General features: G+C 46.0%; 12 protein-coding genes across 12 annotated transcripts; 7 read left to right on the forward strand and 5 right to left on the reverse strand.

Annotated features, from left to right (window-relative positions):
• Window positions 1-2,247: 2,247 nt before the first annotated feature.
• F5147DRAFT_657119 (uncharacterized protein) lies at window positions 2,248-3,254 on the reverse strand (the record flags this gene model as incomplete). The annotated part of the gene is made up of 6 exons (XM_041434207.1): window positions 2,248-2,258; window positions 2,484-2,570; window positions 2,661-2,739; window positions 2,859-2,939; window positions 3,070-3,136; window positions 3,187-3,254. 6 exons carry the CDS (start codon window positions 3,252-3,254, stop codon window positions 2,248-2,250), a joined length of 393 nt encoding a protein of 130 aa, XP_041287605.1.
• A 2,268-nt stretch (window positions 3,255-5,522) lies between these two features.
• Window positions 5,523-6,554, reverse strand: F5147DRAFT_778952 (uncharacterized protein; the record flags this gene model as incomplete). Its single annotated transcript, XM_041442210.1, has 2 exons — window positions 5,523-6,056; window positions 6,078-6,554. 2 exons carry the CDS (start codon window positions 6,552-6,554, stop codon window positions 5,523-5,525), a joined length of 1,011 nt encoding a protein of 336 aa, XP_041287606.1.
• Window positions 6,555-7,394: 840 nt separating this feature from the next.
• On the reverse strand, window positions 7,395-8,993 carry F5147DRAFT_778953 (uncharacterized protein; the record flags this gene model as incomplete). Its single annotated transcript, XM_041442211.1, has 7 exons — window positions 7,395-7,558; window positions 7,611-7,740; window positions 7,798-7,830; window positions 7,877-7,999; window positions 8,045-8,077; window positions 8,124-8,789; window positions 8,838-8,993. The coding sequence occupies 7 exons, from the start codon at window positions 8,991-8,993 to the stop codon at window positions 7,395-7,397; spliced, it is 1,305 nt and encodes a 434-aa protein (XP_041287607.1).
• Window positions 8,994-9,406: 413 nt separating this feature from the next.
• Window positions 9,407-10,874, forward strand: F5147DRAFT_657121 (uncharacterized protein; the record flags this gene model as incomplete). The annotated part of the gene is given in 7 exon segments (XM_041434208.1): window positions 9,407-9,415; window positions 9,438-9,546; window positions 9,795-9,902; window positions 9,952-10,089; window positions 10,137-10,150; window positions 10,250-10,549; window positions 10,569-10,874. The coding sequence occupies 7 exon segments, from the start codon at window positions 9,407-9,409 to the stop codon at window positions 10,872-10,874; spliced, it is 984 nt and encodes a 327-aa protein (XP_041287608.1).
• Window positions 10,875-11,145: 271 nt separating this feature from the next.
• Window positions 11,146-12,750, reverse strand: F5147DRAFT_657122 (uncharacterized protein; the record flags this gene model as incomplete). Its single annotated transcript, XM_041434209.1, has 6 exons — window positions 11,146-11,177; window positions 11,219-12,031; window positions 12,089-12,307; window positions 12,344-12,444; window positions 12,497-12,521; window positions 12,558-12,750. The coding sequence occupies 6 exons, from the start codon at window positions 12,748-12,750 to the stop codon at window positions 11,146-11,148; spliced, it is 1,383 nt and encodes a 460-aa protein (XP_041287609.1).
• Window positions 12,751-13,518: 768 nt separating this feature from the next.
• F5147DRAFT_537000 (uncharacterized protein) lies at window positions 13,519-13,680 on the forward strand (the record flags this gene model as incomplete). The annotated part of the gene is made up of 1 exon (XM_041430173.1): window positions 13,519-13,680. A coding segment is annotated over one exon (162 nt), but the record flags the coding sequence as incomplete, so codon positions are not given.
• Window positions 13,681-14,245: 565 nt separating this feature from the next.
• On the forward strand, window positions 14,246-17,892 carry F5147DRAFT_657123 (uncharacterized protein; the record flags this gene model as incomplete). Its single annotated transcript, XM_041434210.1, has 13 exons — window positions 14,246-14,283; window positions 14,330-14,623; window positions 14,681-14,769; window positions 14,856-15,074; window positions 15,154-15,345; window positions 15,432-15,847; window positions 16,032-16,507; window positions 16,668-16,781; window positions 16,844-17,135; window positions 17,218-17,471; window positions 17,492-17,543; window positions 17,607-17,657; window positions 17,704-17,892. 13 exons carry the CDS (start codon window positions 14,246-14,248, stop codon window positions 17,890-17,892), a joined length of 2,676 nt encoding a protein of 891 aa, XP_041287611.1.
• Window positions 17,893-20,073: 2,181 nt separating this feature from the next.
• Window positions 20,074-21,080, reverse strand: F5147DRAFT_819885 (uncharacterized protein; the record flags this gene model as incomplete). Its single annotated transcript, XM_041443654.1, has 3 exons — window positions 20,074-20,200; window positions 20,313-20,971; window positions 21,045-21,080. 3 exons carry the CDS (start codon window positions 21,078-21,080, stop codon window positions 20,074-20,076), a joined length of 822 nt encoding a protein of 273 aa, XP_041287612.1.
• A 583-nt stretch (window positions 21,081-21,663) lies between these two features.
• Window positions 21,664-21,949, forward strand: F5147DRAFT_778960 (uncharacterized protein; the record flags this gene model as incomplete). Its single annotated transcript, XM_041442212.1, has 2 exons — window positions 21,664-21,845; window positions 21,892-21,949. 2 exons carry the CDS (start codon window positions 21,664-21,666, stop codon window positions 21,947-21,949), a joined length of 240 nt encoding a protein of 79 aa, XP_041287613.1.
• Window positions 21,950-22,456: 507 nt separating this feature from the next.
• Window positions 22,457-23,350, forward strand: F5147DRAFT_778961 (uncharacterized protein; the record flags this gene model as incomplete). The annotated part of the gene is made up of 2 exons (XM_041442213.1): window positions 22,457-23,077; window positions 23,123-23,350. 2 exons carry the CDS (start codon window positions 22,457-22,459, stop codon window positions 23,348-23,350), a joined length of 849 nt encoding a protein of 282 aa, XP_041287614.1.
• Window positions 23,351-23,871: 521 nt separating this feature from the next.
• On the forward strand, window positions 23,872-24,270 carry F5147DRAFT_657126 (uncharacterized protein; the record flags this gene model as incomplete). The annotated part of the gene is made up of 2 exons (XM_041434211.1): window positions 23,872-24,023; window positions 24,084-24,270. 2 exons carry the CDS (start codon window positions 23,872-23,874, stop codon window positions 24,268-24,270), a joined length of 339 nt encoding a protein of 112 aa, XP_041287615.1.
• Window positions 24,271-24,870: 600 nt separating this feature from the next.
• F5147DRAFT_562182 (uncharacterized protein) lies at window positions 24,871-25,095 on the forward strand (the record flags this gene model as incomplete). The annotated part of the gene is made up of 1 exon (XM_041430608.1): window positions 24,871-25,095. A coding segment is annotated over one exon (225 nt), but the record flags the coding sequence as incomplete, so codon positions are not given.
• Between the last annotated feature and the right edge of the window lie 1,497 nt (window positions 25,096-26,592).

The raw sequence follows: 26,592 nt of genomic DNA on the forward strand, positions 1-26,592 counted from the left end.
AATGACACTCAGTCCGAGTCGTTCGAGGCTTGGGTGAAGGTTTAGAAGGGTGGAGGTTTAGAATTGTGGTGCAGATCCTTCCGGTAAGCTCGATATCTCTCCTGTATTTATGGTGGACTGTGTAAATGTTCGAGAACATTGACTCGTTGGTTTCGGCAGGTGTACTGGCCTATGTACTTGGTCAGCCAGCCGGTGCAACTACGTTGTATACTGGCCGTGAACCAGCTGGCTGTGACTTACCTTTTTTGGTGTGTAACCATTCGAACCGCACATCATTGATAGTTTGATGATTATTACCAGCCTCCGGCATTGCATGCCCAATGTCTCACTCTGAATTCAATTGTTGCTTCGCAAATTCGAGACTTGTCATGGAGATGCATGGATGCGTTAGGCAATCATGGCTCGTCAGAATGCCAATGCCAACCGTGCATGCGACCCTAGCGATGAGCCCGCTAGTGTGATCTTCCTTTGTACATATACCTCATACATTGACATAGCGTGAGTGGCAGGGGCCGAGGAAACGAGCACACATAGATAGGACACTTAATTTTATCTTATTTGAAGAAAAAAAGTATTGTATTGTATCTTGCAATGTGAACGGACGAGGGAGAGATGCCACAAGACGTATATCTTCATGATTCTGGGTTGTCACGAACTGGATGCACTACTAATGAACTTCATCAATATTCCTAGATGTCTCAATCCCATGCTTCCACCTCCCGTCGCGCATGCTCCTCTCCTCTTTCGTAATACTTCTGTCACTTATCGTCTCCTTATCTTCTACGCCTTTCCCTTCCCTCTGTACTCGTCCTGATACCCAGTTCCAATTAAAACCTAATTGATTTGAACATTGTGTGATATTAAGCCTGAAAAAACATGTCCAGTGCAGCTAGGATGCTACAAAACTTTCAATAATTAGCTCTAGGATCATAAAATTAGTGCTAATTAGCAGGGCACCAATAAAGTGTTCCTAATCTGGATGAGTTTCAATATATTACTATTTAAGTATGTCAGCTATTTATTTCGTACTTCAACTTATACCAGTATCAACAACATACCTCAGAGCTATGGGTCAGTTGAACACTGTGAGTGACTTATTGTTTTGTGTTTTTGTCACTCATTTTATCTTAGCGTCTTTGTTGGATCCCAAACTTGAAGGAGAGGGGGAGGGAGGGGGTGAAAATGTCTCATCAGGTGACGATTAGCTTGCGATATGTACAGTGTGTACTAGTCCACGGTTTATGTTGGATTGACTTGATGTTCGTGATCTAGTGTGAAGATGTAATGTGTAAAGATGTAAGGAATGAGCGCTATGTTACTATAAAATAATATAATGACTGGAATCAGCCTCAGCAATCTGACTCAGCACTGCTCGATGGTCGAACACAACTTAAGGATCTGCACGCTGAGCAACGACTTGAATCAGCATCACCCTGAAGGATGATTGACCAACTCACTCACTGCAAACGGCGGGCAACAGCTTGGACCAGCATGGCTCGAGCTTGAGCAAGGATCGACAGACTTACTCACTATGAACGGCGGATAACAGCTTGGATCAGCATGGCTGTTGCTCAAACGAGGATCGACACACTCACGTCCTGCAAACGGTGGCCAACGACTTGAATCAGCATGGCCATTGCTCGAACAAGGATCAACACACTCACGAACTGCGAACGGTGGGCAAAGACTTGGATCAGCATGGCCATTGCTCGAACGAAGATTGACACACTCACGTCCTGCAAACGGTGGCCGACGACTTGGATCAGCATGGCCGTTGCTCGAATGAGGATCGACACACTCACCAACTGTGGACAGTGGGCAATGGTTTGGATGAGCATGGCCATTGCTCAAATGAGGATTGACAGACTCAATAGTCTCACTCACTGCAAATGGCGGGCAGCAGCTTGGGTCATTGATTTGACCTCCATAGCAAAGTTGGCAAATGGTTGGATGCGGTAGAAGAGGGAAGGATGACGTGGCTTCAATGTTGAACATTCGGATTTTGAAACTAAAAGTCACATGTGTTAAACAAAAACAAATACACGCAAATTGTGTTAAAATTTTACTCAGGGGTATACAATAGTAACTCTAGGTTTTCAATTTGTCCAGCTTCAAACATCGTTATGATTTGATAGGTTGGGTTGGGCCAAGCGTTAGCTTGAGCTCGGGGTGGTACAAAAACAAGTGGAGTCGCTCAGGAGGACAGGATACCTGCCTATGAATTCGATCATGTTAAATGACCTCAAGTTATCTAGAAGCTATCAAATGAATGTGCATTTAAAAAACTAGCTAAAACAAGGACGATTCGCTAAAGGGAAGACTACAGTTTGTAAAAACGATGATGAGATGAAGAAAGGGAGTGAGGAATTTTGAAAAATTGAAGGTACGAGTAAAAGCCTCATTAAGGTGGGGCTCCAAATCAGATTCTGTGTATACGGTGGTATTAGCATTCCACAAGTATGAAGGGGCAATGCATTATGTACCTGTTCCAGAGCACGCAAAAAATCTCAACTTGATGGTCACATCACCCCAACCTGAAGGCGCGACTAGAACTTCGCCAGCGCTGTCTTCTGAACAATTAAATGATCAATAACAAGCATGATCCATTCTAGAATGCTCTGTAAGTGCCAACAGACAAGAAGTCGTGTGATAATTCGTACCTTCAGCTAAATATTTGACCGTGAACTTGAACACCAAGCATGTCTTCATCTGTCTATACCGGTGAGAATGAGCTATGGCCTGAAATATTCATTACAAAAGTTAAGAGCTTAATATAAGCCATGGTGTACTCAGCGCAAGTCCTAGAATGACAGATCTAAGTTAGGACAGCCAATCTGAATAGATCTAGTCATATGCACCTGGTGAGGGTTGAAATCAGGATCAAATGTGAGGACAGTATCTGCAGTATGCAAGTTGATTCCGACCTGTCCGGTCGAGTACTGAGCATGTAAATAAAAGGTCCGAGTTCTCGTCTATGCCCTTTTGGCGATCAGCCCAGGCAGTTTAGTATTTCCATCCCAGAAAGGGTCAAGATCGCCATTTGCATTCAACGCGGGGATGGATAATTACCAGGCGGTAGTACTTGTAGCCTTCGCCTCTCATGAAGTCTTCAATAATATCAGGCCCCATAAAAAAACTGTGGAACATAGGTCATCAGGATAAGCTACCGGACAGTGTTCCACTCACCTGACTAAACGATAACCTCTAGCGTGAAGTTTGGATGAAAGTATCTTCAAGAACCGCAATTTGGACATGAGCAAGGAGGAATAGTATGTACTGATGGGCGAGGCATACCATGTCCATCTAATCAGCAATGACGCAAGTTCCACCAATTGTCACAGTCAATTAAAGCCATCTATCTGGAAGATCGTTAGCATGTCAGCTGGACTGAGAACACTGAAGAGCAAACCTGGAATGGCATAAGTTGTCATTGACCATTCTGACCAAGCTTAGGTTGACGTTGCTGACGAAGGGCATGCTGTACGTGTCGATCCTTCACGCTGCTCTCCAGCTTCTTGATGTCTTTGTCCGATTTTCGAACAAAAAATTTCTGCGGGTCTGCAATGCTGTCTCGAATGCTAAGTAATCAGACTCGTCAGGGATTTAAGAACTCTGAGAAATTAAGAAAACATGCGAAGATGCCGCGTGGAAAATGCGGGAAGACAGACAAAGGTCCTCATCTAATTTATCTAATTAGTGAAAGTTAGACTAATTTTCGAAAATTAGTGAAAATTAGTTCTAACTAGAGCGGGAGGTTTGTCCTGATGTCCATTGTCAGTTTCAATCTGTAGTTCATAGTTATCAAGCTTTGTAGATGTTAACCATGTCAGATTGTTGGATGGGTAAATGAAAGCAGACTGTCACACTCATAGTAGTTATTGCAGCTTTTATGAAATCTAGATACAATTCATATCTTTCATCATAAATGTGTTGCATACTTGCAAGATACACATCAAAATGACCTGCCCCAGACCTAGTCATATATTCTGTCATAAACTTGTTGCATGCTTGCAAGATGCACATCAAAATGACCTGCCCCCAGCATAGTCATATCTTTCATCATAAACTTGTTGCATGCTTGCAAGATGCACATCAAAATGACCTGCCCCCAGCATAGTCATATCTTTCATCATAAATGTGTTGCATGCTTGTATGATGTACATCAAAATGACCTGCCCCTGGCATAGTCATATATTTTTTCATACACATGTTATGCCAAGATAATAATGTGTAATTCTAAATCTAGATGTATCATAATGGGTTTTATTTGTCAGCTCTACCTGGTCATATCAAGTCCGGGTTGATTTCCTGATGTTTGCATTAGGTACTTGTGAATCTAGTTTTGTTCCCCAACATAACTGAGTTGTTGCTTCGCATTAGTATCACTAATGCGTATAGGTTATGAGCCCTGAGCTCTAATCAGCTCAGACAACACACAAAGCAACAGTGCAACACTTACATTCATTTAATGAACTCCCCCGTCGTGAACGATGGGAAAATTCGATCACATTCCCGAGCTGACTGGCTCAGATAATTTTCCGAGCTGGCGACGTGCCGTAGAACTAGCGTTAGCTGGAGAAGGGCTGAGCCCCTTCAGTGAATTCACCCGTCTCAGATGGGCAGCCAAACGTGACAATGTACCAATAGGGACGGGCTATCCCATGTGGGCCCATGCCAATAATTGTACCATGATACATGAGTGGGCCGAGGTCATGTGTGTACCCGAGGCAAATGGATGGGCCAGGAGTATATAATACAGACAGTAGTATAGGAATGTACTAGTATATAGGGCATCATGGTGAATCCGGTTTACAATGGAGACGGGTAGGCCGGGCGAATGTATGTATCCAAGGCAGACAGATGGGCCGAGTGTGTATAGTATAGACAGTGGTATAGCAATGTACTATTATATGTGGACATTATGAATAATGAATCCAGTTTGCCATGGAGACAGGTAGGCCAAGGGAATGGGTCCTCGAGGGAAACAGGTGGGCCGACAGAATGTATTCTCGAGGTAGACGGATGGGCCAAGGGTAAAAAGTATAGACATTGGTATAGGGATTTACTACTATATAGGACATTATATATAATGAATGGTGTACAGTGGATACGGGTGGGCCGAAATGCGTGTACCCACATGACATGGATGGGCCGAGGCCAGTTACCGGAGAGGAATGGGCTGGATACACAGGTTGGCCGGATGAATGGGTACCCAGGGCAAACAGGTGGGCCAAGGCCAGTTACCGGAGAGAAATGGGCCGGATATACGGGTTGGCCGGATGAATGGGTACCCCAGGGCAAACGGGTGGGCTGAGGGTATAGTGGATGGGCCGGATATACAGGTTGGCCGGATGAAAGTCTATCACCGGGTGGATCGATCTGACAAGTGTATCATCCGGTACATCCAATTTTATCCGGTCATCTGACATGCCAATTGTCCGGTGCATTGTAAATGCATTCACCGGTTGATCTAATACATTGATACAAAGAAGTAAGAAAAAAATGAATCATGTATGCTAGTATTACTTGGGCCCATCCCCGGACAAATTCTTCGCATGCCTAGCACTGACCAACCGACCTTGTAGGCGTGATTGAGGCGCAAATAAGCGCTGTGGCAAGGGAGCCGAGACAGACTGACCATCCTTGAGTACATTTGGTGACCCAGTGACCAACATGCAAATGGTGCTGGTGGAAGGCATGGATTCCGTTGGGACCGTGTGAGTTGGCACTGGCAGTGCCACAACCTGCTGAATGGGTAAACTGGATTCCCTGATGGTGGGGGCCGGATTGATTGTGGAGGTAGAGCTGGATGTGGGCGCTTGTTCATGCCTTGTGACTGGCGAGCCATCTCCAGCGGGGCAGGCACCAGTCGAGAACACATCCGGAGTAAAGATATTATTGGTAACAGTGCGACCTAATGCACTGATGGAACCAAACTCAGGGAATATGGGGGTACCGGGGATGACAATGGGTGGTGGATTGAATGTGGGTGGAGTTGTGACCAATGATGCAGCAGCCCTTTGGTTGTCCCTCAAGTACCTCGCCATTCTGCCCACCTGGAAAGTCAACTAATCTACCAGTCCCTTCTGGAGGCTGAATTGTTCTATATAGTTAGCACGCAGCTCGTCGATGTGACGAGACAGATCATTGTGAATGGTATCATCATGTGTGCGTAGCTCCTGCATATCAATCTGAATTTGGGCCAGCATGGTCTCAATCTCTGCATTAGTTAGATGACGGGGAGGCTGATGAGACTGAATGGGCATGGAAGTGGTGGCAGGGGAGGGGGGCCTTTGAGTGCGAGCCGGATAGACAGGAGTGTACCGGACCTCATCTGGTGTCTCCTGAAACGGTGCGGGAGGTAGGATACTATCATCCGTGGGTTCAATCCAATGGTTCTCAGGGTGATCGTCATCAGATGGCACTGGGGCGGCGCTTGGCACGGTAGGAGCATCATCGAGCATCTTGACATCAGCATCCGGTTCCTCCGGGATAGGACTAGGCTTCCGAGTATCTATGACAAAGAATGACTTAGTAGGGACACAACCAGACATGACAGACTTGCCTTTGCATTGCCTAGACTGCTTAGCCTGCTTTACTACTATGGTAGCCTTCGAGCGAGTGGTGATGGGTGCAACCGGTGGTATGGGCACGGTGATTGCAGGCGTGTCCAGTTGCGTTGGCCAGATGCATTTCATCTTCCACCGGTTGCAACGCGCACAAGTCTGGGCTACCAGGCCCTTTTTGGTGAGCCAGCTCTGACATTCTACATCTGTTACGCACTCAAATAGATCTGTTAGGCGGAGCCCTAAGAGGGGCGTCGTCCGCTAACATTCGTGACGTAACCGGAAGGGTCCGGTATAGCAAGTGAGCCTGGCGACGACGAGTCGGCAGCGATCACAGTACGCGCGTGTCACGTGACTTCGTAGACGGATGTCGTGAGAAGTCACTCAAGGTCAGGACTGTCTTGTCCGGACGATGAGGTCGATCGAGGTAGACTTAGCCGCGATGAGCGACTAAGAAAAGATACTAGAGACTGAAGCTGAGGGGGCTTCAGAGGGAAGTATGTTCCAGGGAAGATTGAGTAGATTCAAGTTAGAGAATCTAGTACAAGGTGACCGACTACTTATACTAAGTGGAGAGGGTTAAGGGCAAGGCTACCGCACAGTAGGTAAGGGTAAAGGGGATACGGGAATGGTATAGGTGCGTTGGCAACACAGCTGGATTAGTGATGGATGGTCGAATGTGGAATGAGACCGAGAAACGTTGGAACGGACCAACGGTAAGAATACAACGTGCGGGAATCCGCAGTCAGGGGAAACAGAAAGAGGAAAGCCACGCTGGTGGCACGAGTCAGGCCGAGTCAGAGGTGCGGGACCACATTGGTGGTCGAATCAAGAGAGGAACGTGCGTGCACGTGCATAGAGGCGGATGATGCGAGGGACGGGAACGGTCCCGAGGATCCGGTCAACAGAAAGTCGGTAGAGGAGGACGAGCCAGTAGATGGTGAGGGCGAGGATGAAGGGAAAATGATAGGGGGGCCACGTGACCGATGTTACTTGTAACAACATCCATTGCGATGCATCTCGTGCACGGTCGATGAGATGAACCAATGGGTTGCTGTGAAGGATGAGTATGAGTATGATCTGTCCAGATGGCAATGGCAGGATGTCTCACTGGCTGTGGACGCTTCCCCTTCTTGTCCTTGTCTGTTCCTAAATGCCGGGCATCTGACATAGACTATTGTGCAATATTATGTTGGTGGCACTGACTAGTGTTGCAATGAGATAGACCTACCAGTTTCGCGTCTTTGACCCGGTCAAGACATGGCTGCAACCGGATCAGGCATGCACCAATAGGTAGAAGCAGTACCAACCTTTCGTTTGTCGCCAATAGACTCCACATCTTCCTCCGGCTCGTATTCTGCGTGGTCAGCACCCTTGTTTCTGGTATTCGAAGGTGGCATCGGCCGAGTCCGGATGTCGACAACCGGTCTTTGCTGTGAAAATTTTAGGATTGTCTGAAAATACAAAAATGAACATACCTTTTTGAGCGGATGTTGTGTCGGTTGCCGTGGCTGCGTAGTATTGTTAAGCATGTGAAAGATGCGAAAAGAGACTTACCTTGACTTCCAGATCAGGAGTGGCATCTTTCATCATTATTTCCTGGGTATTGTCATCCGATGATGGTGACCTCACTCTTGCCTTTCCTTTGCCCTTTACCTGATCATGTCCTTTTTCAATGCGAACTCCATCACTGTCAGTGTTGGTGTCACTCAAGATTCGCTTGGACTTGACTATTTTCCTTGCCCTCTTGACCGGACGTGGGGGGCTGATGCTAAATTGTCGTTTGCGATGTTTTGATGGGCCGGAAATTGCACCACCAGGGATCTTGATGACAATACTGGGACCTGGCAAAGTGGTGATTGGTGGCACTGAGGTTTGTGCTGGTGCCAGTGAAGATGTTGGACCTGCCAGTGCTGGTGTACCTGGGCCTGCTGGTTCAGGCGCAGAGGATGGGCCTGCTGGTGCAGGAGCAGAGGATGAGCCTGCCGGTGCAGGTGCAGAGGATGAGCCAGCAGGAATGGTGACAGTAGACGACGGACCGAGTGTCTTTGAGTATAAGGGATGACCCTGGCAAATGTCCTCGTTGTTCCCGACCTGACTCCAATCCGGCACTTGCACCAGTTGTGCAGTGCCCCTTTGAGCGCGATGGACCTCAGCTGCCATCGACAGCAGGCGAAGGGGGATGTAGGTGGCAAGTGTGAGATGGGAATGGACTGCATTGTGCTATAACAGAATCAAATATCTCAACATATAACAGAATATGAAACATACCAATTGAAAAGCAATGGTGCAGCTCAATCTCATTTTATCCTCTTCTGACTGTGAGCAGAGCACCTGTTCAACCAATTCATTCAACATGTCCAGAAGATTAATGAGTGCATGGTTCGCTGTGGCAGCAGCAGCAGAGGTATTGGAGTTGTAAGACATGTTTTCAATAAGACAATGGCGGCAGCTGGTTGGCTTGGAAAAGAGAACCGGGAGGGAATGGCAAATTCTGGAATATTTTACTAATACTGGATCTCTGGGCCATCTCGGAGATTGCCAGATATGTGGTCAATACACCGGATTGATATGCCGAATGAATTTGATGGCTGTGTGAAAACTTGCCGTACGTTATCATTATCAGATTCTGAAGTAAGCATCCGGTCACAGGCTATGGAAGCACAAATGCATTATTCCAGTCATCGCATACAATAGATTTAGACCTTATATTCTGTAGAATTTAACTGAAGCCGGAAAAAGATATCATCCCCCAGAGATGAGACCAACTAAACTACAATCAAGCCAGAAGAATATATCATCCTTACACATGACTCTGGATAACTTGCAATTGTCTCACGATGTCGAAGGTACACAACCTACCACTTTCAGAACCTGAAAGGCACTGAACATTCAGTGGTAGTGTTTGACATTTTGGAGCCGCAAGGTAAAGGGCAGATCTACAGTAACCCTTGGATGAATTGCACTAGCATGGGGGAATGTGAGTGTCGTGTTGTGCTGCTACACAGGACTAACAATTGAAATTTTCTGAAGACTCAGATGTCTTGTCAGCTCATGACCGGTGAAAGGATGGGAGACGATTGAAGATGCTACAGCACATGGAATGCGTCCAGTCAGGAGACATCAGGTTTGCCCAGATGTCAGGTCAACCGGAGACTGACAGATTGGATATGGGATTTTCTCTTCAATCACATATTAACCAGTTATCAACTCCACCATCCATATCAGCGTTGGACATGGGATTTCAACCAGCTGGCGAGTTAGATCCCCGCCATGCACATGACACCATGAACAGCTCTTCAAACATGGCAGTCATTTGTCCAGCCAGTACCTCAGGTATGTGAACCAAATATGTGGAGGACAATTATATATATTTTCAATGCAGGGATTGATATGTCCATCGAAAACAACCCTCTCGACATGGGTTTCAGTTCACTTCTGGCAGAAGATGAGCATGTGGTCCAGAGGCCTTTGGACATGGGCTTTTGCAGAGATCCGGTGCATGATGTTCCGGCTGGGTCATGTAGGTCTTGTCATTGTGTTGTGTCACACTGTTCAATGTGACTTTAGTGGATATGCAACTGGTCCAGATTCCTTTGAACATGGGCTTTCAGACAGATCTGGCATCTTGTCACTGTATGTGTCATTCATATATTTCATTGCATTCTCACATGTCAATCCAGTGGACATTGAACCAGATGATCGCCCTTTGGATATGGGATTCAACACACTCCAACCGGATGGGCACCCTTTGGACATGGGATTCAACACACTCCAACCAGATGGGCACCCTTTGGATATGGGATTCAACACACTCCAACCGGACGCTAGGCCCTTGGATCCGGCATCCTTTGGATATGGGATTCAACACACTTCAACCGGACAATGGCCCCTTGGATCCAGGATTCAATGCAATCCAACTGGATGAGCACCCTTTGGATATGGATTCAGTGCACTCCATCTGGTACATCTGGATCAGTCAAGTACATCTTCTCATTGTAGTGCCTTAACTTGTTGATTGTGAATCCAGTGGATATTCAACTTGATCAGAAGCCTCTGGACATGGGTTTTGGGACAGCTGCACTGGATCCGGTACATGGTCTTGCCGATGGTGAACCAGAACCCATTGGATTTGTGATTCAGCGCGCAGTAGGCGATTTGCGTTTGGCGATACACTGGTTGGAGATGGACCAGGCCCACAGTATAATGTCACCAGAAGAAGCATCTGTCAGCCAGGAAGTTCTTCAGTCTGCCCATGAGTTATTGCTAGCATTTCAACTTATATCAATATACCGACTGTCAACATGATGTAAATATATATATGCTTCATACTCTTTACCCTTGTATAGTACATTCTATGGATCCCGATGATTACTGCCTTTGCATGTAGTTCACTTTGTAAGACACCTTTGTGGTTCTAGCAGATCTCTTTGGCTCCAGGTGATCAACTTGAGCTCCGTTTGTCTTCCTTGTTTTACGTGTGGCTTGTGTCGTCGAAGGTGCCGTTGATTTGGGTGTAGGTTCCTTTCGATGCATCTTCCTCACCTGGACAGAATCTTCCTGCTCTGAATCAGATTGGTCAGTTCGATTTCGCCTTCCAATTGATTTGGACTTTGAAAACAGCAAATGGACGTCTTCATTCCCTCCATTACCCTCGCCACTTGACTGGTGTTCCATCCTTCCAGTTGACTTCCCAGTCGGCTTGCCAGTTGGTTTTTTAACTGGAACCCTGGCCTTTGCTGTAGCTGGAACGGTGGGCTCAATCATTCCGGTCGGCTTTTCAACTGGAACCTTGGTCTTGGCAGTCATTAGACCGGGTCTGGTGCCATCGCCAGCACCTTCCTTGCCATCCTCCTCCTCACTGCCTGACTCCTGCTCCACCTGTCTGGTCGGCTTGCCAGTTGGGTTTCGTGACTGGTGTTCCTTCCTTCCGGTTGTGTTTTTAACCAGAACCCTGGTCTTTGCTGTCACCAGACCGGATCTCATGCCATAGTCAGCACCTTCGTCACCATCCTCCCCCTCACTACTTGACTCCTGCTCCACCTGTCCGGTCAGCTTCCCGGTCAGTTGTTGTGACCGGTGTTCTGTCCTTCTGGCCGGCTTTTTAACCGGAACCTTGGTCTTTGCAGTAGCTAGACCGGATCTCATGCCATCCATAGCACCTTCATCACGATCTTCCTCCTCGGTGCTCAAGTCTTGTTCCACCTGCCCAGAGGTCCTCTTCACTGGTTCTCTCATCTCCTTGTCGTGGTCTTGCCAGCCTTTGAATTCAAATGTTGATGGAACCGCGTCCTTTTGTCTCTGATGCCAGAACTCTAACAACCTGTCGGCTTCATGCAACTGAAGCTTTGACGGGTCCTTGATCTTCACACCGGCAGGTAAAAACTTGGGCTCAATAAAATCATCCTGAGCCTCCCTTACTGCAGACCAAGGAATGGAAGCCTTCGGCTTTTGACTGCAAAACCCTGCAAAATACATAGTTGCTTGATTAAATCTTCAGATATTTAATTCATGAGACGTACTGTAGTGTCTTGTGAGGAATGTGCAGATAAGACACTTTTTTTTCTCTAGGCTGAGGGCCTCGATATCTGGCATGACTGGAAGCCCATAGGCATCCACCTCCAAGGCAAATTCCTCCTTTTTTCTCCTGTGCTTTCCGCTCTCCTTCCCCCCCATATCCTCATTGTCATCCTCATCATTCTGATCGACTGCTGGTATCACAACATGGTGTAAGTACTTGACTGGATCAATCAACATTGCACATAACAGAAGCTCACCGAACTCTTCTCCGACATAGGCATTCCACTCTGATAACATGGGCTTCCAGTCCTTTGTATCGGTGAAACTATTACCTTCCAACTGTTCATTGAAGTCCATTCTGATGACCGGATCAGCCCTTCACCAGTTGTGAGCACAAGAATGCAACTCACCCATTGATCCTCACTTCCCCTTCCTCTGTTTTTCATGCTGACAATATAAATATCCTCATACCAGCCTGCCTCCATAACTGAGTCGCAAGATCTTTCATCATACCAGGAGCTTTCTTCTGAGCGAACTCGGCCTGGACATCCGTAGGAGGAGCCTTGCTAGACCACTCTATTGCAGTCTTCTTTGCTTCCTCCAGCTGCTCTTCACATAAACCTCCCATAATTGCATTGACCGCTCCCTGGTAGTTTTTAATCATCTCCTTCCCTCCTGGCCTTGCTCCAGCTTTTCAATTATCTCCTACTTGTACTGGTGTTCTATCACCAATTGGGCAGTCCATGTCTTACCGAACTTTTTTTTTTAAGAGTCTTTTCAGCTCTCCGATTATACAACCAGTCCCGGTACATCTTCATACATCATGAGCATTTATACAATTAGAGGATCAGTTGCTCACAAGTTTCCTTTTCTTCAACAGCCGAGAATCCATCTTAGGGGCTTAGCAGCTCTTCCTTTGTCAATTTCTGCTTGGTCTTTTGGGGACTGTGTGCTGATGAGTTGGATCGGGCCATTGCAAAGCAGTTGAGGTATTGGTAGAAGAAAGGATACAGTATAAGATTACATAGTCGATCACCACATGCACTCAACATTAGAGATGATCCGGCAGCATGATACCCTCAGGCTCAATATGTCCTGTGTTTCTCTATTGTAGAACTTAGAATTGTAAAACATGCACACTTAGACCAAGTTCATCATATAGTATGTGGGTTGCATACAGAAATACTCTTAAATATGGTGTATAGGGAGACACATTGATACCGGAGGAAATCTATGCAAATTTGGGATGATGGCAGGATTACGATGTGTTTGGTTAACCGACTTGGAAATGACACAACTTATGGCAATGAAGGGTCAGAACAAATATCTCCGGCAATGGAAGCACAAGTTCAAGGACTACATCAATTTACTAATGGTCAGAGAAGCCCCTCCCCTGGACCGGCTTTGTTCTGTCTGCAAGAAGGATGGGGTTTATAAATGCCATGGCTGTTTTGATGAGCCGTTGTTTTGCACAGACTGCTGCAGAACCCAACATCAAAGACATCCATTCCATCACATCAGTCAATGGACCGGATCATTTTTTCAAGAAACTTCACTCATTAAAGTCAGCCTGCTCATTCACCTCGCTCATACACTCCATGCCCCAGCAGCACTGAATACACATCAGACCTGTTTGAATGGTCAGATACCGATGAAAATATAAACTATGATGATTATCCGGAGGGAGCTTCCATTCCACTTGTCACCAACTTGGATCATCCGGCTATCACCATAGTAGACAAATCTGGTGTTCACTCTGTATCCATATCATATTGCCAGTGCCCCGGTGCTCTCACCCGGGATATTCAGCTCTTTCAAGCAGGCTTGTTTCCAGCATCATTCACCAGACCAAAAACTGCATTCACATTCTGTCTTGGATAACTCTCTGCTCGACAACCTTGAATGTGGTACATCAGCCATGAATTACTACAGTAAGATCCAGAGGCTGACCTCAAGCATCTTTCCATTGATGGTTCCAGTCAGTTGTCATTGTCTGCACTCGGTCATCCGGTGATTAAACAACAGCATCTGCAGGATCGCTACAGAGAGCTCATGAGAACTGCCAGGCAGTGGCATCAATGCAAGCTCTACAAGTGGCATAGGTTTGCACACAAAAGCAATGAGCCAAAGGCCGGTGACCTCGCCCTGTTTTGCCTAGCATGTCCTTAACCGGGGATAAACTTGGACCTGAAGATCAGTACATCCACCCGGCCGGACAACACACCTTCATGGCTATTCACCAGGACTTTGGTCATGGATGGTAATTTCAAAGCTGAGCACCTCCATCCAGTGAATCCATCCGATGAAGTATCATTGATGGACGGTCTTGCATTCATGGTTGGAGATGAAAGATACAAGAGTCATTTATCCATTGCACAAGACCGTGTCCAAAGATCAGATTGTAACAATCACCACGCAGTCAATCAAGCAAATGCCTCCCGACAAAAGCTAGAGGCCACTGGTATAGGAGGATGTGCATGTGCACAGCATGGATGTTTTGTCCCACATTCCATGGTGGATTTTCAGAAGGGTGAAAGGTAAATAACCATCGCATCCGGTTATTTCCGGTCTTACTGATCATCCCAAATAATTAGGCAGATGAACATGGACTATGCCTTGAGTCAAGCACTCAACTACAATACAGATGGAATCTCACAAGCCATAACCTTCTACGACATAAATTGTCAGTATCATAAGTTTTTGAAGGACCAGATCGCATCCAGCACGTATCTTTCCATCCCCATCGGCATGGAATCATTCCTGGAATAGGTTTGTGGCATGTACATGGCCATCAGGACAGCTGCTATGTCCAGTATGCCTCAAATTTTATCCGTGGAACCGGCAGGATTGATGGAGAGATCATGGAAACCCTCTGGGCATCTTTAAACATAATCTCTCCATCAGCTAGGGGCATGGGAACTCCGCATCGCAAGGAGGTATTGGATTATCAAATGAATGATTGCAACTTCATTAAAATGATCCGCATGAGTGAGTTGCCAATCTCCGGCCAGATGTACAAATATCTTCCGGTCTCATATCATACCTTCCTGGCTGACTTGCCCTACAGCCAAATTTCTCTGCAGAAAGTTTAAAGAGGCTGCCAGGGGTGCTGCAGAGAGCAAAATGTCATTTCAAAATCTTAATGAGACAGCTCACCCTGACATGGTCATTCTTTGGGAAGCGGAAGAGGCACTTGCCCATGCAAACCGATTGGAGGATCCAACAGCCATGGATATTTATGAGGTCCGGTTGGAAAAGGGTAAGTGTCAAATTTTACCACTACTCATCTGGGCCTCATGGCATTCTCATTATGATTTGAATGCCATGATGTACAGCTCCAACCAGAAAGCAATAGGAGTTGCGCCTGCTACAGGCTCAAAATCGTCCGGATCATTTGGTCACCAATTCTATCAGTCGATGAGGGGCTGCCACTTGGCTCACAACCGGGTCTCACCATAGAAGAATTCCAAATCTCTCTCTCTAGAGATGTTAAAAGGCTCAGGAGACATCCTACAGACATTCAATTACTGAGAGTGGCCCGACTTAGAGATAAGCTGCAAACTCAGATAACAAACTTTCTTGAGATGGCATCCACTTATCTTGGATGTGAAGTCGATGCAAATGAACCAGATTCTCCGGTAGACAGGGATCATGATTCACTGGATGAAGAAGATTATTCCGATCTCGATGATCATGATCAACATCTGGATCCGGAAACACATACCTCCATATTTCAATCAGAGCTTACTATCATACCTTTTGTTAGTTATATGATTATTCACCTCTACAGATGTCCCTAGGTCGAGTTATTACTTACCCTTTGATTATGGCTTGTCTGTTTACATTTGTTTACCATACGTCGCCCATATCCCAGAGTCCAGTGCTTACTGCCTCTTTGGCAACTTACTCTGGACTCTAGTCTGATCTCTTCTGGTCTCTCAGTAGCCTCTAGAAGTGGCCCACTTCACTCCCATCTTAACACCTTTGCCTTCTAACCTTGGTGAGGCCAGATGCAAGGCATTGGGTCTAACAGATCTCATGAAAGAAGAAACCGTCCTCCGTGAAGGCCAGGCCAATGATGCACTCCATGCAATTAGAGTTCATTTGGGAGATAAAACTGTGATATTCCGGGATACTGTCCGGTCCGCCAAATCACAAGCTGCCTCAACCCAGGCATGGACTCAAGTTCGTTCAGTGGAAGCAGCAGTAAAGCTCAATGTCAGGATATACTCGAAATGCCGGTTGCAGCTAGGTCGACTCCCTAATCACAACCTCTTGAAGAAATATCTTCCGTTAGAGAAAGAACACCTGAAAACAAGCACTGCTGTGGCAGATCCAAATGCATGTGGTCAGAGGAACACCACCCTCGCATGGTTCTGGTCCCTTGATGTTCAGGGTGATACATCCGGAAATGACAGAATGTGAGTATCCATAGCATCCGGTGATATCAGGTTATCCGGTCTCACCCACTAAATAGTCTACTGGGTGAACTGGCTCCGGACCAAGGCACTTTGTGATCGTTGGAATGAAGAGGTCATTCTTGTCGAACATGAAATGCAGTGGATGATCAATTTTTTCAAGCACAAGGCCAAGCAATGTGCCACCAGACAATCTCAAATATATCATGACCTGGCCGGACATGCGGCAGATTCGTTTGGCAAATTCATTCCGGACATTCAGGGTGATATACAGGTTGTGAGATAATTCATGGTTACTGGTTGTATATTTCCCAGATTAGTCAATATGTAATTTGATAGGACGTACATAATCATACTCTGTTGGTCTCACCACTACCACAACAACCACCGCTACAATTGCTGCATCATTTTCTTTTTGCTCTCTATGAACCATACTGGAGATCTGGTTGGCTCTGCCCAAGTCATGATGGCTTATTCAGATGGTCAGGTCACTGCTGGAGAGATTTCTCATGCCCTATTCTATGCCAATTTGCGTTTGTTGGCCATGCGCCTGTATGTGGACAAGAGCTTTGCCACATCCCTGCCTGGATATGCAGAAGCATTCCACACACTCATGAAATGGGAAATGGAGGTGAGTGTCCAGTCATCCGGTCATCCAGTCACCCGGTCATCCTTATATTGCCTTGATCTCAAAGTTGTCATTTGTCATATAGACCTTTGTCACGCCTTTCATCAATATAACCTTCCTTAGCAGGTGCTCCGCTGTCATTCCAACGCTCCTTCATGATGTGATTGCAATCAGGATGGCACATACATTGGTAGACCGGCAGCCAGATGTCACTGAGATTTTCATGGAGATCAAAGCATTGGACCTCTTGTGCACTGCAATCAATCAGATGAATATGATATTGCCCGGATGCCAGACTACTTTAATGCATGGTGGAAGGACAATCTTGCCTCTTGCAAGGTGTCAGACATGTTGCCAAGGTCATCTGTCCAAGATGTGATGGAGTTGGTTGAGGGCCATTTTGCAGAACTTGTGAGTCCTTGAAACATTGACGGCCTGCATCCTCACTAAAGCCAACATTCAATATTATAATAGCCGGATCATGTGGAAACTGGACTGCTTCCATATATGCTCAAGCTTGGCCTGGTCCGCACGCACACCGGAGACAATTGGATTGGCATCACTTGCACAGTGCCAGCAGACAACAATTGGTCAAGAGCTCATGAACATATTGCAAGGGAGAATGATGAAACTTGAACATTCAAGTGATAGGTTGGCATGCTTAGCTGGGCTGGTTGAGGAGATCAGGAGGGCTGTGTTGTCCTCACAGGCGCTCATGGACCGGTTGAACACAGATGACAGTGCATCCGAAGGACAGTAAAGTATAATTTGATATCTGAAAGCATTCATTGTGTATATTTCATACTGCTTCTTGTATTGAATTGCAATAGACAATGGTGGTGATTTCTAGAGTACATCAGGTCGTGTGAATGATGTTAATACCGGCTCATCCTGGTCATGGATTGATCAGACCGGTCTTCTTTCTTTCCTCATCACTCATTTTGTTCTTGCACACATGGCAAGAATCCCACAAGACTGGGCATTATACCAGACCTACCTTGCCGGTGAATTGGTGTATGACATCTTCATGTCCAAAATTCATCAATGGCAAGCAAAGCAAATGAGCATCAGACTCTTGGATGTCAACACCTGTATTGCATTGGAGCACCTTGCCAATGTCCTGGCCATCGCTTACTCTAATCCTGGTATTCATTTTTGTATATCATCCTTTCCAGTTGACTAACTTGCCGACAGTTCATCTTAACATTGACATGGTTAGATATAATGAATCCGTTGACAAATATGAATCCGGTCGAAATGAGAAATGGGAGCAAAGTCTTTTGGAAAGATTCCCTCCGGAAGCACATCTGATCTTGGCAAAACCAAGCGTCATCATTGATTCTGGTGGCAGAATTATTGTCTGGTATTTGCCTGGAGCCATGACTGGCATGTTAATGGTCTGTCATCTATGGGCATTCATTTTGTATTGCATCTCATCTGGGTATATCTAGACAGATATGCATTGCACTACAAACTCCATGGGCAATTTGCTTAACAATAGCATCACGACCAGCAAGCCTACTGAATGGTGGACTCACAAGTCCAATTTCTATCCCAGTTTGGATGGGAAGATCACCCCCGGATGCATCAATATATCTCCGGCTTGGTTTCAGCAAGGAAGAGAGGTGTGCTCTTCCACTGGACATCCAGACAGTATATGACCCGGTACAGTTTATACCTTTCTACCTACCGGATGATAGCTTTGACTGGATGCCCGGTGTCATAGTATTCTTTCGGCTTGCTTTCCCCCCAGTACATCGCTTTTTCCATTCTTAATATTTATATGGTATATTACTATACTAATGTCTACAAATATATCTTATCGGTCCACCCGTGTTCCCTAGGTACACACATCTGGCCAGCCCACCCATTTGCCCTGGGCACCCATTCATCCGGCCAACCTGTCTATCCGGCACATCCATTTTCCTTGGGTGCACCTGGCCCATTTCTATCAGGAAACCAGCCTCGGCCCATCTGAGTTAGCTGGGCATACACATTCCTCTGGCCCACTTGTTTGCCCTGAGTAAACACATCCGTCCGGCCAACCTGTATATCCGGCCCATCCACTATACCTGCTTGGCGCCATTTACCTGGCCATATTTACTGTAGATATAGATCACATTATGAATCTTAGTAGAATAAACTCAGAATCAGCAAACACACTTTAAGCATACTACAGGCGCACTCACAATAGTCCCAATGAGAAAGAGCGCTGGGGGTGGAACAGTCTTCTGAAACTCAGCGAATTGCTTTAGTGATTTGGAACCATTGTCATAAAGTGACTTATGGCAAGCGATCTGGATCACATTGTTCGCAAAGTTAGATGCATGACCCTAGTACTAGATATTTAGAATTGAATATCAAGGACGACAAACAACATACCTCAGAATCAGGATGGCCATGTAGATACATTGCTTTCTTCAACAAACCGGTTGCCTTGAGTTTGACACGACAGTAAGTGTGATCTGTTTGACCTTGCTGTGGAATGTTGCAGCATTGTTAAAAACCTGGATCCACACGACTTAGTAGTGAATGAAGACTTATGTCGAGAAATTTACAGTGGCACTCAGCCAAAATGCCACGTGAGGGCACGTGACACCAATCAATTACCTTTTTGAGGTGGGATTCACTGACCTTGCTGGCACATGACCAGATTTGTGTGACGCTGTGAGTTCTGACTGAAAAACAGAGTGCAAAAAGGAGCACAGCGCTCATGATTAACAACAGCGAGTAAGGTAGTGGACATTATAATCAATGACAGCCAACAGCGGGTGGTAAGCCTCATTAGTTCTCATCCAGCTCTCACCCAGACCCAACCCTATGCACCCTAGCAGCTTAGAATAGATGAATGGGTTTGCCCATCATGCTTTTGATATGCAGCAATGAAACATTTTGCCAGTCCTTCTTGAGAAGCGAAATGAGGAAGTTGCCAGCCGAAGTGTCATTTGTTGCGAGAGATGTGGTCCCCTTGTGCAGTGCATGCCTGGTTCACGGCCTTCAGAAGTTGTGTGTGGCCGAGCTCAGCCTCTGGATAGGCTGTGAGGAAGCGCGCCTCATTTGACTCATACCTGGAAGCAAAACAGAAGGTGAGTAGTACTGGAATAGCAGATACCAGCAGGGACTTACTAATTGATGAATTCCAGCGCGATGGTCACCCTTTGGTGGTACTTTGATGCAAACTGTCTATTGGCGCCTTGGTACCACTCCCTTGGCCAATCCTTCAATGGTGTCATCAGTCCTCGGTCCCAATCGCCAATAAGCCAGTGCTTGACGATTTCCTTCCAGGATTTGTTCTTTGGGCTGGAAGTGCCATTGGGATGAGTGACTGGAACCTGAGGGATTATGAGGCCAGGCGTAGGGAGTTTCTGCGACCTGGATGCTGTGGTGGGGACTCGGGGCTGTCGTGATGTGCTGGAGGTGGATAGGGTCATGGTAGGCATTGGGCTGACAACAGGTCTGGGTGAGAGTGGCCGTTCGACTGTGGTGGGTGCTCTTCCGACAGGTTGTGTGGTATATGGTGGAGTTGTTGTGCGGGAAGCACACTCAAAGACATTGGTAAAGTGGTGGCTCAAATTGATGTGTTGGAGAGTGATTGCTGTGCTGCAGGCAGCCTGCACTACAACACTTGTTAGGGAGCGCATGTCATTGCGCAGGCTGTTGACATCTGCCGCAACAGATGCATGCACCATGTGAAGCTCTTCTGTGGATGCTGGTCTAGTAAGTGCATGTTCACCAGCAAGAGAGGCATCAGTGCCACGGGAGATGGGGGCAAGGGCATCACTATAGTCGGTTTCATATGCATGTAGTTCGTCAAGAAGGTAGCGAACGAGCGTGTCACGCTAAAAATAAACATGATGAGAAAAAAAAACACCCGTGTCAGTGAAGCATCAGGTGCGAGCACAGGAAACATACGTGCTCACCATCAGCCCATCCACCTGTTAAGAACATGCTCAATGGTTCGGATCCGAAGGGCTTGGCTTCAGCTCGTGTGCTGCGCCCCTTACCCGAGTACGTGCCCCTAACTTCCGAGGGCTAAAGGACAATGTCTGGAGTCCGGAGTCCGATGCGTGGGAATTCCGGCGGACGTTCGGGAACAAGTGATAATACTAATCCAGACGATGTCCAAACTAGAAAGGAAACAGCGGAGGACTACCTAAGGTAGAGGCGGAGGTGGTAAGTCTATAGGAGTCGATCCTAAGACTGTCAGAGATGACGAGAAGAGACTTCAAGTCAGATGGAGGAAGGAGTGTTAGAAATTGATAGACAGGGCCTCAGGACTTTATGCCAACAACAAACAGTTGATCGGTAATGCTACCCAGAACCAGGCCACTATGAGCCCCCACAACGTATAAGTTTTGACCTCTTTTTCCATTTCTTGTACTAACCATATCTTGGTAGTGTTTTTGATGCCAAGGTCCAGTCAGACATCAAGCACTTCCCCTTCACTGTTTTCAACAAGGCTGGTAAGCCTCACATCTGAGTAGAGCAGGAGTTTTCTCCCCAGGAAATCTTGTTGATGGTTCTTCTTAAGATGAAGGAGACTGCTAAGTCCTACTTGGGCTACAATATCAGTGACACCATCATCACCATCCCTGCCTACTGTGACAACTCTCAGAGACAGGCTACAAAAGATGCTGATACTATCTCTAGAATGAATGTTCTTCGTGTTAGTGATGCTGCCCAGAACCAGGCCGCTATGAGCCCCTACAAAATGTAAGTTTTGACCTCTTTCATTTCTTATGCTAACACATCTTGGTAGTGTTTCTGATGCTGAGATCCAGTCGGACATCAAGCACTTCCCACAGTGTCAGAGCTGAAAACTGAAGACGTCGAAGGTGACCACAAGCTCTGATTATTCAAGATTGGGATTGATGCTAGGCATGATGCTTCTCTTTTTTTGTATGTTTGTTGAACTCACTCATGCTGTTAGCCTGTGGATACACAGCATCTGCGCTGTCTTTCAGATCAATCATGCAGGAGCTGGAAAGTCATCAGAGTTGTGGACACTGTTCTTTCGACTGCGGACACTGCTGAAGCTGCCACTGCATGCAGTTTTTGTCTTTGATGGCCTCAAGTGCTTGCCAGACAAAGGCCACAAGGTTAGAAGTAGCACCCACTGGCTCACTCATGACTTTCAGCACATGCTGGAGGTGTTTAGCTTTCACTGGACTGAAGTACATTCTCTCCCCTTATGATGTCACCATCTCACCAGTACCATACCAGGCCCTAAGCGAAGCTGAAGTGGAGCTGGCTGCCATGAATGTCCATGGTGTCATTGATGCTGTGATGACTGAGGACAGCGATATCTTGATCTTCGGAGCTCCATGCATCATGAGAAGGTATGCTGCCATTTTTCTGTTGATGTGCTGCCATTGATTTTTGTCGGTGCGAAAAACGACAAAGACTATCTCAACGTCCAGGTGTTCATGGAGGATGGCCTTGAACATGGCTGCTCATTAACCCGAGGAGACCAGCTGCTAATTGCTCTGCTCATAGGCGGTGACTATGATGCTGGTGTGCCTGGCTGTGGTATTGAAATCATGCACAAGGTGGCGCTGCACAGTAAAATCGGCCAGATGTTGCTCGATGCATTCCTCTCCATGACACCAGATGAATTCTCTGAGTGGGCTAAGGAGCTCATTGAGGATCTCCATACCCTACTTTCTACTAATTCTTACAATTCGCTTGAGCGCAGGTACAAGGCAGTTGCAGAACACATTCCTCAAGGTTTTCCTCAGCATGCAGTAGTCAGCAAGTATGTTCACACTTTCACATCTTTTTTGGCCGGTGCAGCTGCATTGCCCTGGGACATCTCATTCTATCAACCAGATCTTGTGAATCTTGCAGACTTTTGCCGTCAGCATTTGAGCTGGGAGGATGATGCAATCGTTGAGAAGATGTATGGGGGTATATGGGAGGGTGCCTATCTGCATGCCTTATGCAAGGTAAGCAGCACTGTGTTCGTAGGCAGCTGCTAACTTGTGTTTTAGTTGCCAAAGTGCTCAGCAGACCAGGCAGACCTTCGACAGACATTCAAAATCATTTCTCCGTCGACACTTATGGCTTTGAGGCACGACATTGAAGTTTACAGCATTAAGGTTGACTGTCGGTGCTTGGGGCGCAATACTCTGGGAAACGCTACTCCTGGCCAGTTGTCTGCCTTGTATATGCATGTTCCAAAGGTGATACTCTCGCACATCGCACCAGAAGTGGTATAGCAGTATATTAGTTTATAAATTGTCAGTATAGCATTAACACCAATCTTAATGTCATTTGTGCTCACTCTCACAGGCTGAATGGGATGAAATGTGAAATGGCATTGAATATAAATTGGCTACAGGCCCCTAACACAATCTCTGTCCCAAAAATCTAAACTAGCTTTGTACCACACCACTCGCTCGTTTTGCATTTGCAGAAAATGACACGGCTAAAGAAGGACTCCACCGAGGCCAAACACCCACCAGACACCAATATTCAGAAGAAACCTGGCTGAAAGAAGAGATCAGCTGTTGAGAAGACAGCTTTAGTAGATGTACAGAGGTGTAAGGAACATGGCATCAAAACTCACTTCCAGGCAAGCAACACAAGGACAAACTATGCCAGGCATGTTCGTTGTGGACAGGAATGGCTGGCAAGCCACTTTAAAAGTTCTACTGTCAGCGAGACTCGGAGGGATGACATCTTTCAAGGCTCACTCATTCCACTGCTCACAACTGCTGAAATAACTGCCAACAATGACATGTATGAGGACATTGCATTCAAAGATGCATTTGAGAGCATACCAAACAGATGCTCTGACAAAGTGCTCGCACTGTACATGTCCCTGAAAGGATTCCACAAGAACCTCAGCAAAACTACAGTCGAGAGCATCCGTTCAGCATTTAAGAAGATGTGGGAGTTATCATGAGTACATACATGAACATGAACACATGAGCACTGACCTACGTTTAGAGATGGTGATACCTATCATGGCAAATGGCACTTCAATGAGGCAAAACAACGCTGGGAAGGAAATCCTGCTGATTCCGCAGACATCTATGATGTGCTGTCGTCAATCAAGCATAAGGCGATTGCAGAGGGTGGAGATCGGACTCACTCGATGGCGATGATGAAGGACTACATGGATCAGGCATTCTGATGGCACCAGGCTGCATGCCCACTGGATATTGCACTGAAAATGATTCAGAAGGTGATGAATGGCACTCGGCCCTCAGATATTTGTTTAGACTTAGAAATGAGAACAAAACTCACCCGCCATCTTGAGCAAGTCATGTTTGCATCAAATGGATGGACGTTGTGGACCAGGTGCAATCCCGCTCATTCGTGGTCCATATGCAATCTGACTTGTAGTATATCTGCAGGTGTTTTGAGCTCATCAAATTACAATGAAAGGACATCTTACTCGACACTACCGTTTTGGATGGCGTACTCAAGACATACCTTGCAAATGAGACACTAACACTGAATAGATGTACGTCATACTTTGAGATCTTTCTTGCGAACCGGAAAGGATGGCAAAAGAAGGTAGACAAAGGCCAATGGGAGGCAGACTTGAGATGTGAGTCACTTGCATCAAATTCAAGAGCTGATATAGATAGTGCATGACTAAATGACCTTACCAGCAAATCACTACAAGATTTATCCATGCCCTGATGTGCCAGCATGTGACAGTTTCTTCTGGACCATGATTTGGATCAAGTGGCTCGAATCATTTCATTATGGGCGCACCCTCCTGCCAAACGACTTCCTCTTTCCTGCCATGAGTGCAAATAGTGTTATGCATCCTGGACAGCCGATATCTCATGATACTGTACAAAAATGGATCAATGAGTCTACTACTGGTGCTGGCATCCATGGTAACTTCTTGACTCACTGCTTTCATCAGGGAGGTGCACAATATTGGTTCATGTTCGCTCCAGTAGGTCAATGGTGGACACTTGCTAAAGTTTGTTGGTGGGGTGGTGTCATATCCCGTGTTCCGGACCTGGACCAATCACACAATCATCTCTGGACTTCTGGACTTCCAGATCCGGTCAGCTCCTATCTTCCATGCCTTTTCCCTTTAGTATTTCCCTTATCAGTTAGTATGCTTTATTTTCCATCCCTTATTCATTTCCGTCTTTATTTTACTAAGTTCCAATAGACTAGTAATAGTCATACCACATGCTCTGTCCATAGCCTCGCATAGCCTCATGTTAGTTATATGATTATTCACCTCTACAGTACGCATTTCTATGTCTTTTATGTGTCTAACCTTGCCATTTCACTTACGGTATCATTCCATACACTTTGCTACCGTCGCCCATATCCCAGAGTCCAGTGCTTACTGCCTCTTTGGCAACTTACTCTGGACTCTAGTCTGATCTCTTCTGGTCTCTCAGTAGCCTCTAGAAGCGGCCCACTTCACTCCCATCTTAACACCTCACACTGCACTGACTGTTTCTCCGTTATGTCCTCAGTAGTATACAAATCCTGTACAGTCCTTGTAGTTCCTCAGTTCGAATATTATCTTAGACTCTGCTCATTCCTCTTCAGCAATCTTTTCCCACTCTGCTACAACTCTCTCTCATAGTTCAAATAGCCCCTTTGGAGGATCTTGATAGGCAGCAAGTAGTCTTTTTAGTTTGAGGCAATTTGCCTAGTAGATAAACCAGAGGTGCAGAGAACAATAATATTATCCCTTTGAGCAGAGGAGATGGGCTTCATGATGATTATGTTGAATTTCATGATCTCAGGTGGGTTTATAAAATCAGACCATATTAATATAATGACACCACTTTAATTAAGAATATAATGTATGAATGGTTTGATTTTGTGATTTTAATAAAAAGTCAAAAAAGTGTCTGAATGAGTCATGAATTTAAAATTACCATATCTTGCCTATATATGATTTGGTTCACACACTATATATCTTAGATTTGAGCTGGAATATAGGGCTTTCAGATATATTACTATACTATGTTGTTATAGTTTTATCCTAGCTTGCCATTATCCAATTACCTGAAAATGCATAAACATTCAGACACTTTTTTGAGACACTGTATAATCAATTGCTGGACTTAGATCTGGCTGAAGTTAAAGTCCAGGGAGGACTGCTGATTGGCATTCCATCATTGTGAGGATGTATACCAAGTATATAAAAAGATGAAATAGTGTAACTACACTGTTTGGCTTGGGGCAAATGGCCAAACCAGCCTTGTAGTGAGCATGAAGCAATAGAATTTGGTAGGTTAGTACAGGGATGCCTGGAAGGCTGACATGCAAATTTGAAGTCCGTCTGCCGAACAAACACACAGCCTCAACATCAAATGTTGCAAATATTTTCAAACTTCTGAGTTTCCAAACTGACTCTAATTAATCACTTCACTGTTGGAGGACTGCGAGCATTACATGAGCACCCTCATTGCTCCCTACACTGGTGAATAGTGGGACCGATTCATGGAGGCCATGATTGCAAGGA

This window comes from Suillus discolor, assembly GCF_016758755.1.
Source record: "Suillus discolor strain FC423 chromosome Unknown F5147scaffold_78, whole genome shotgun sequence".
NCBI classification, from domain to species: Eukaryota; Fungi; Basidiomycota; class Agaricomycetes; order Boletales; family Suillaceae; genus Suillus; species Suillus discolor.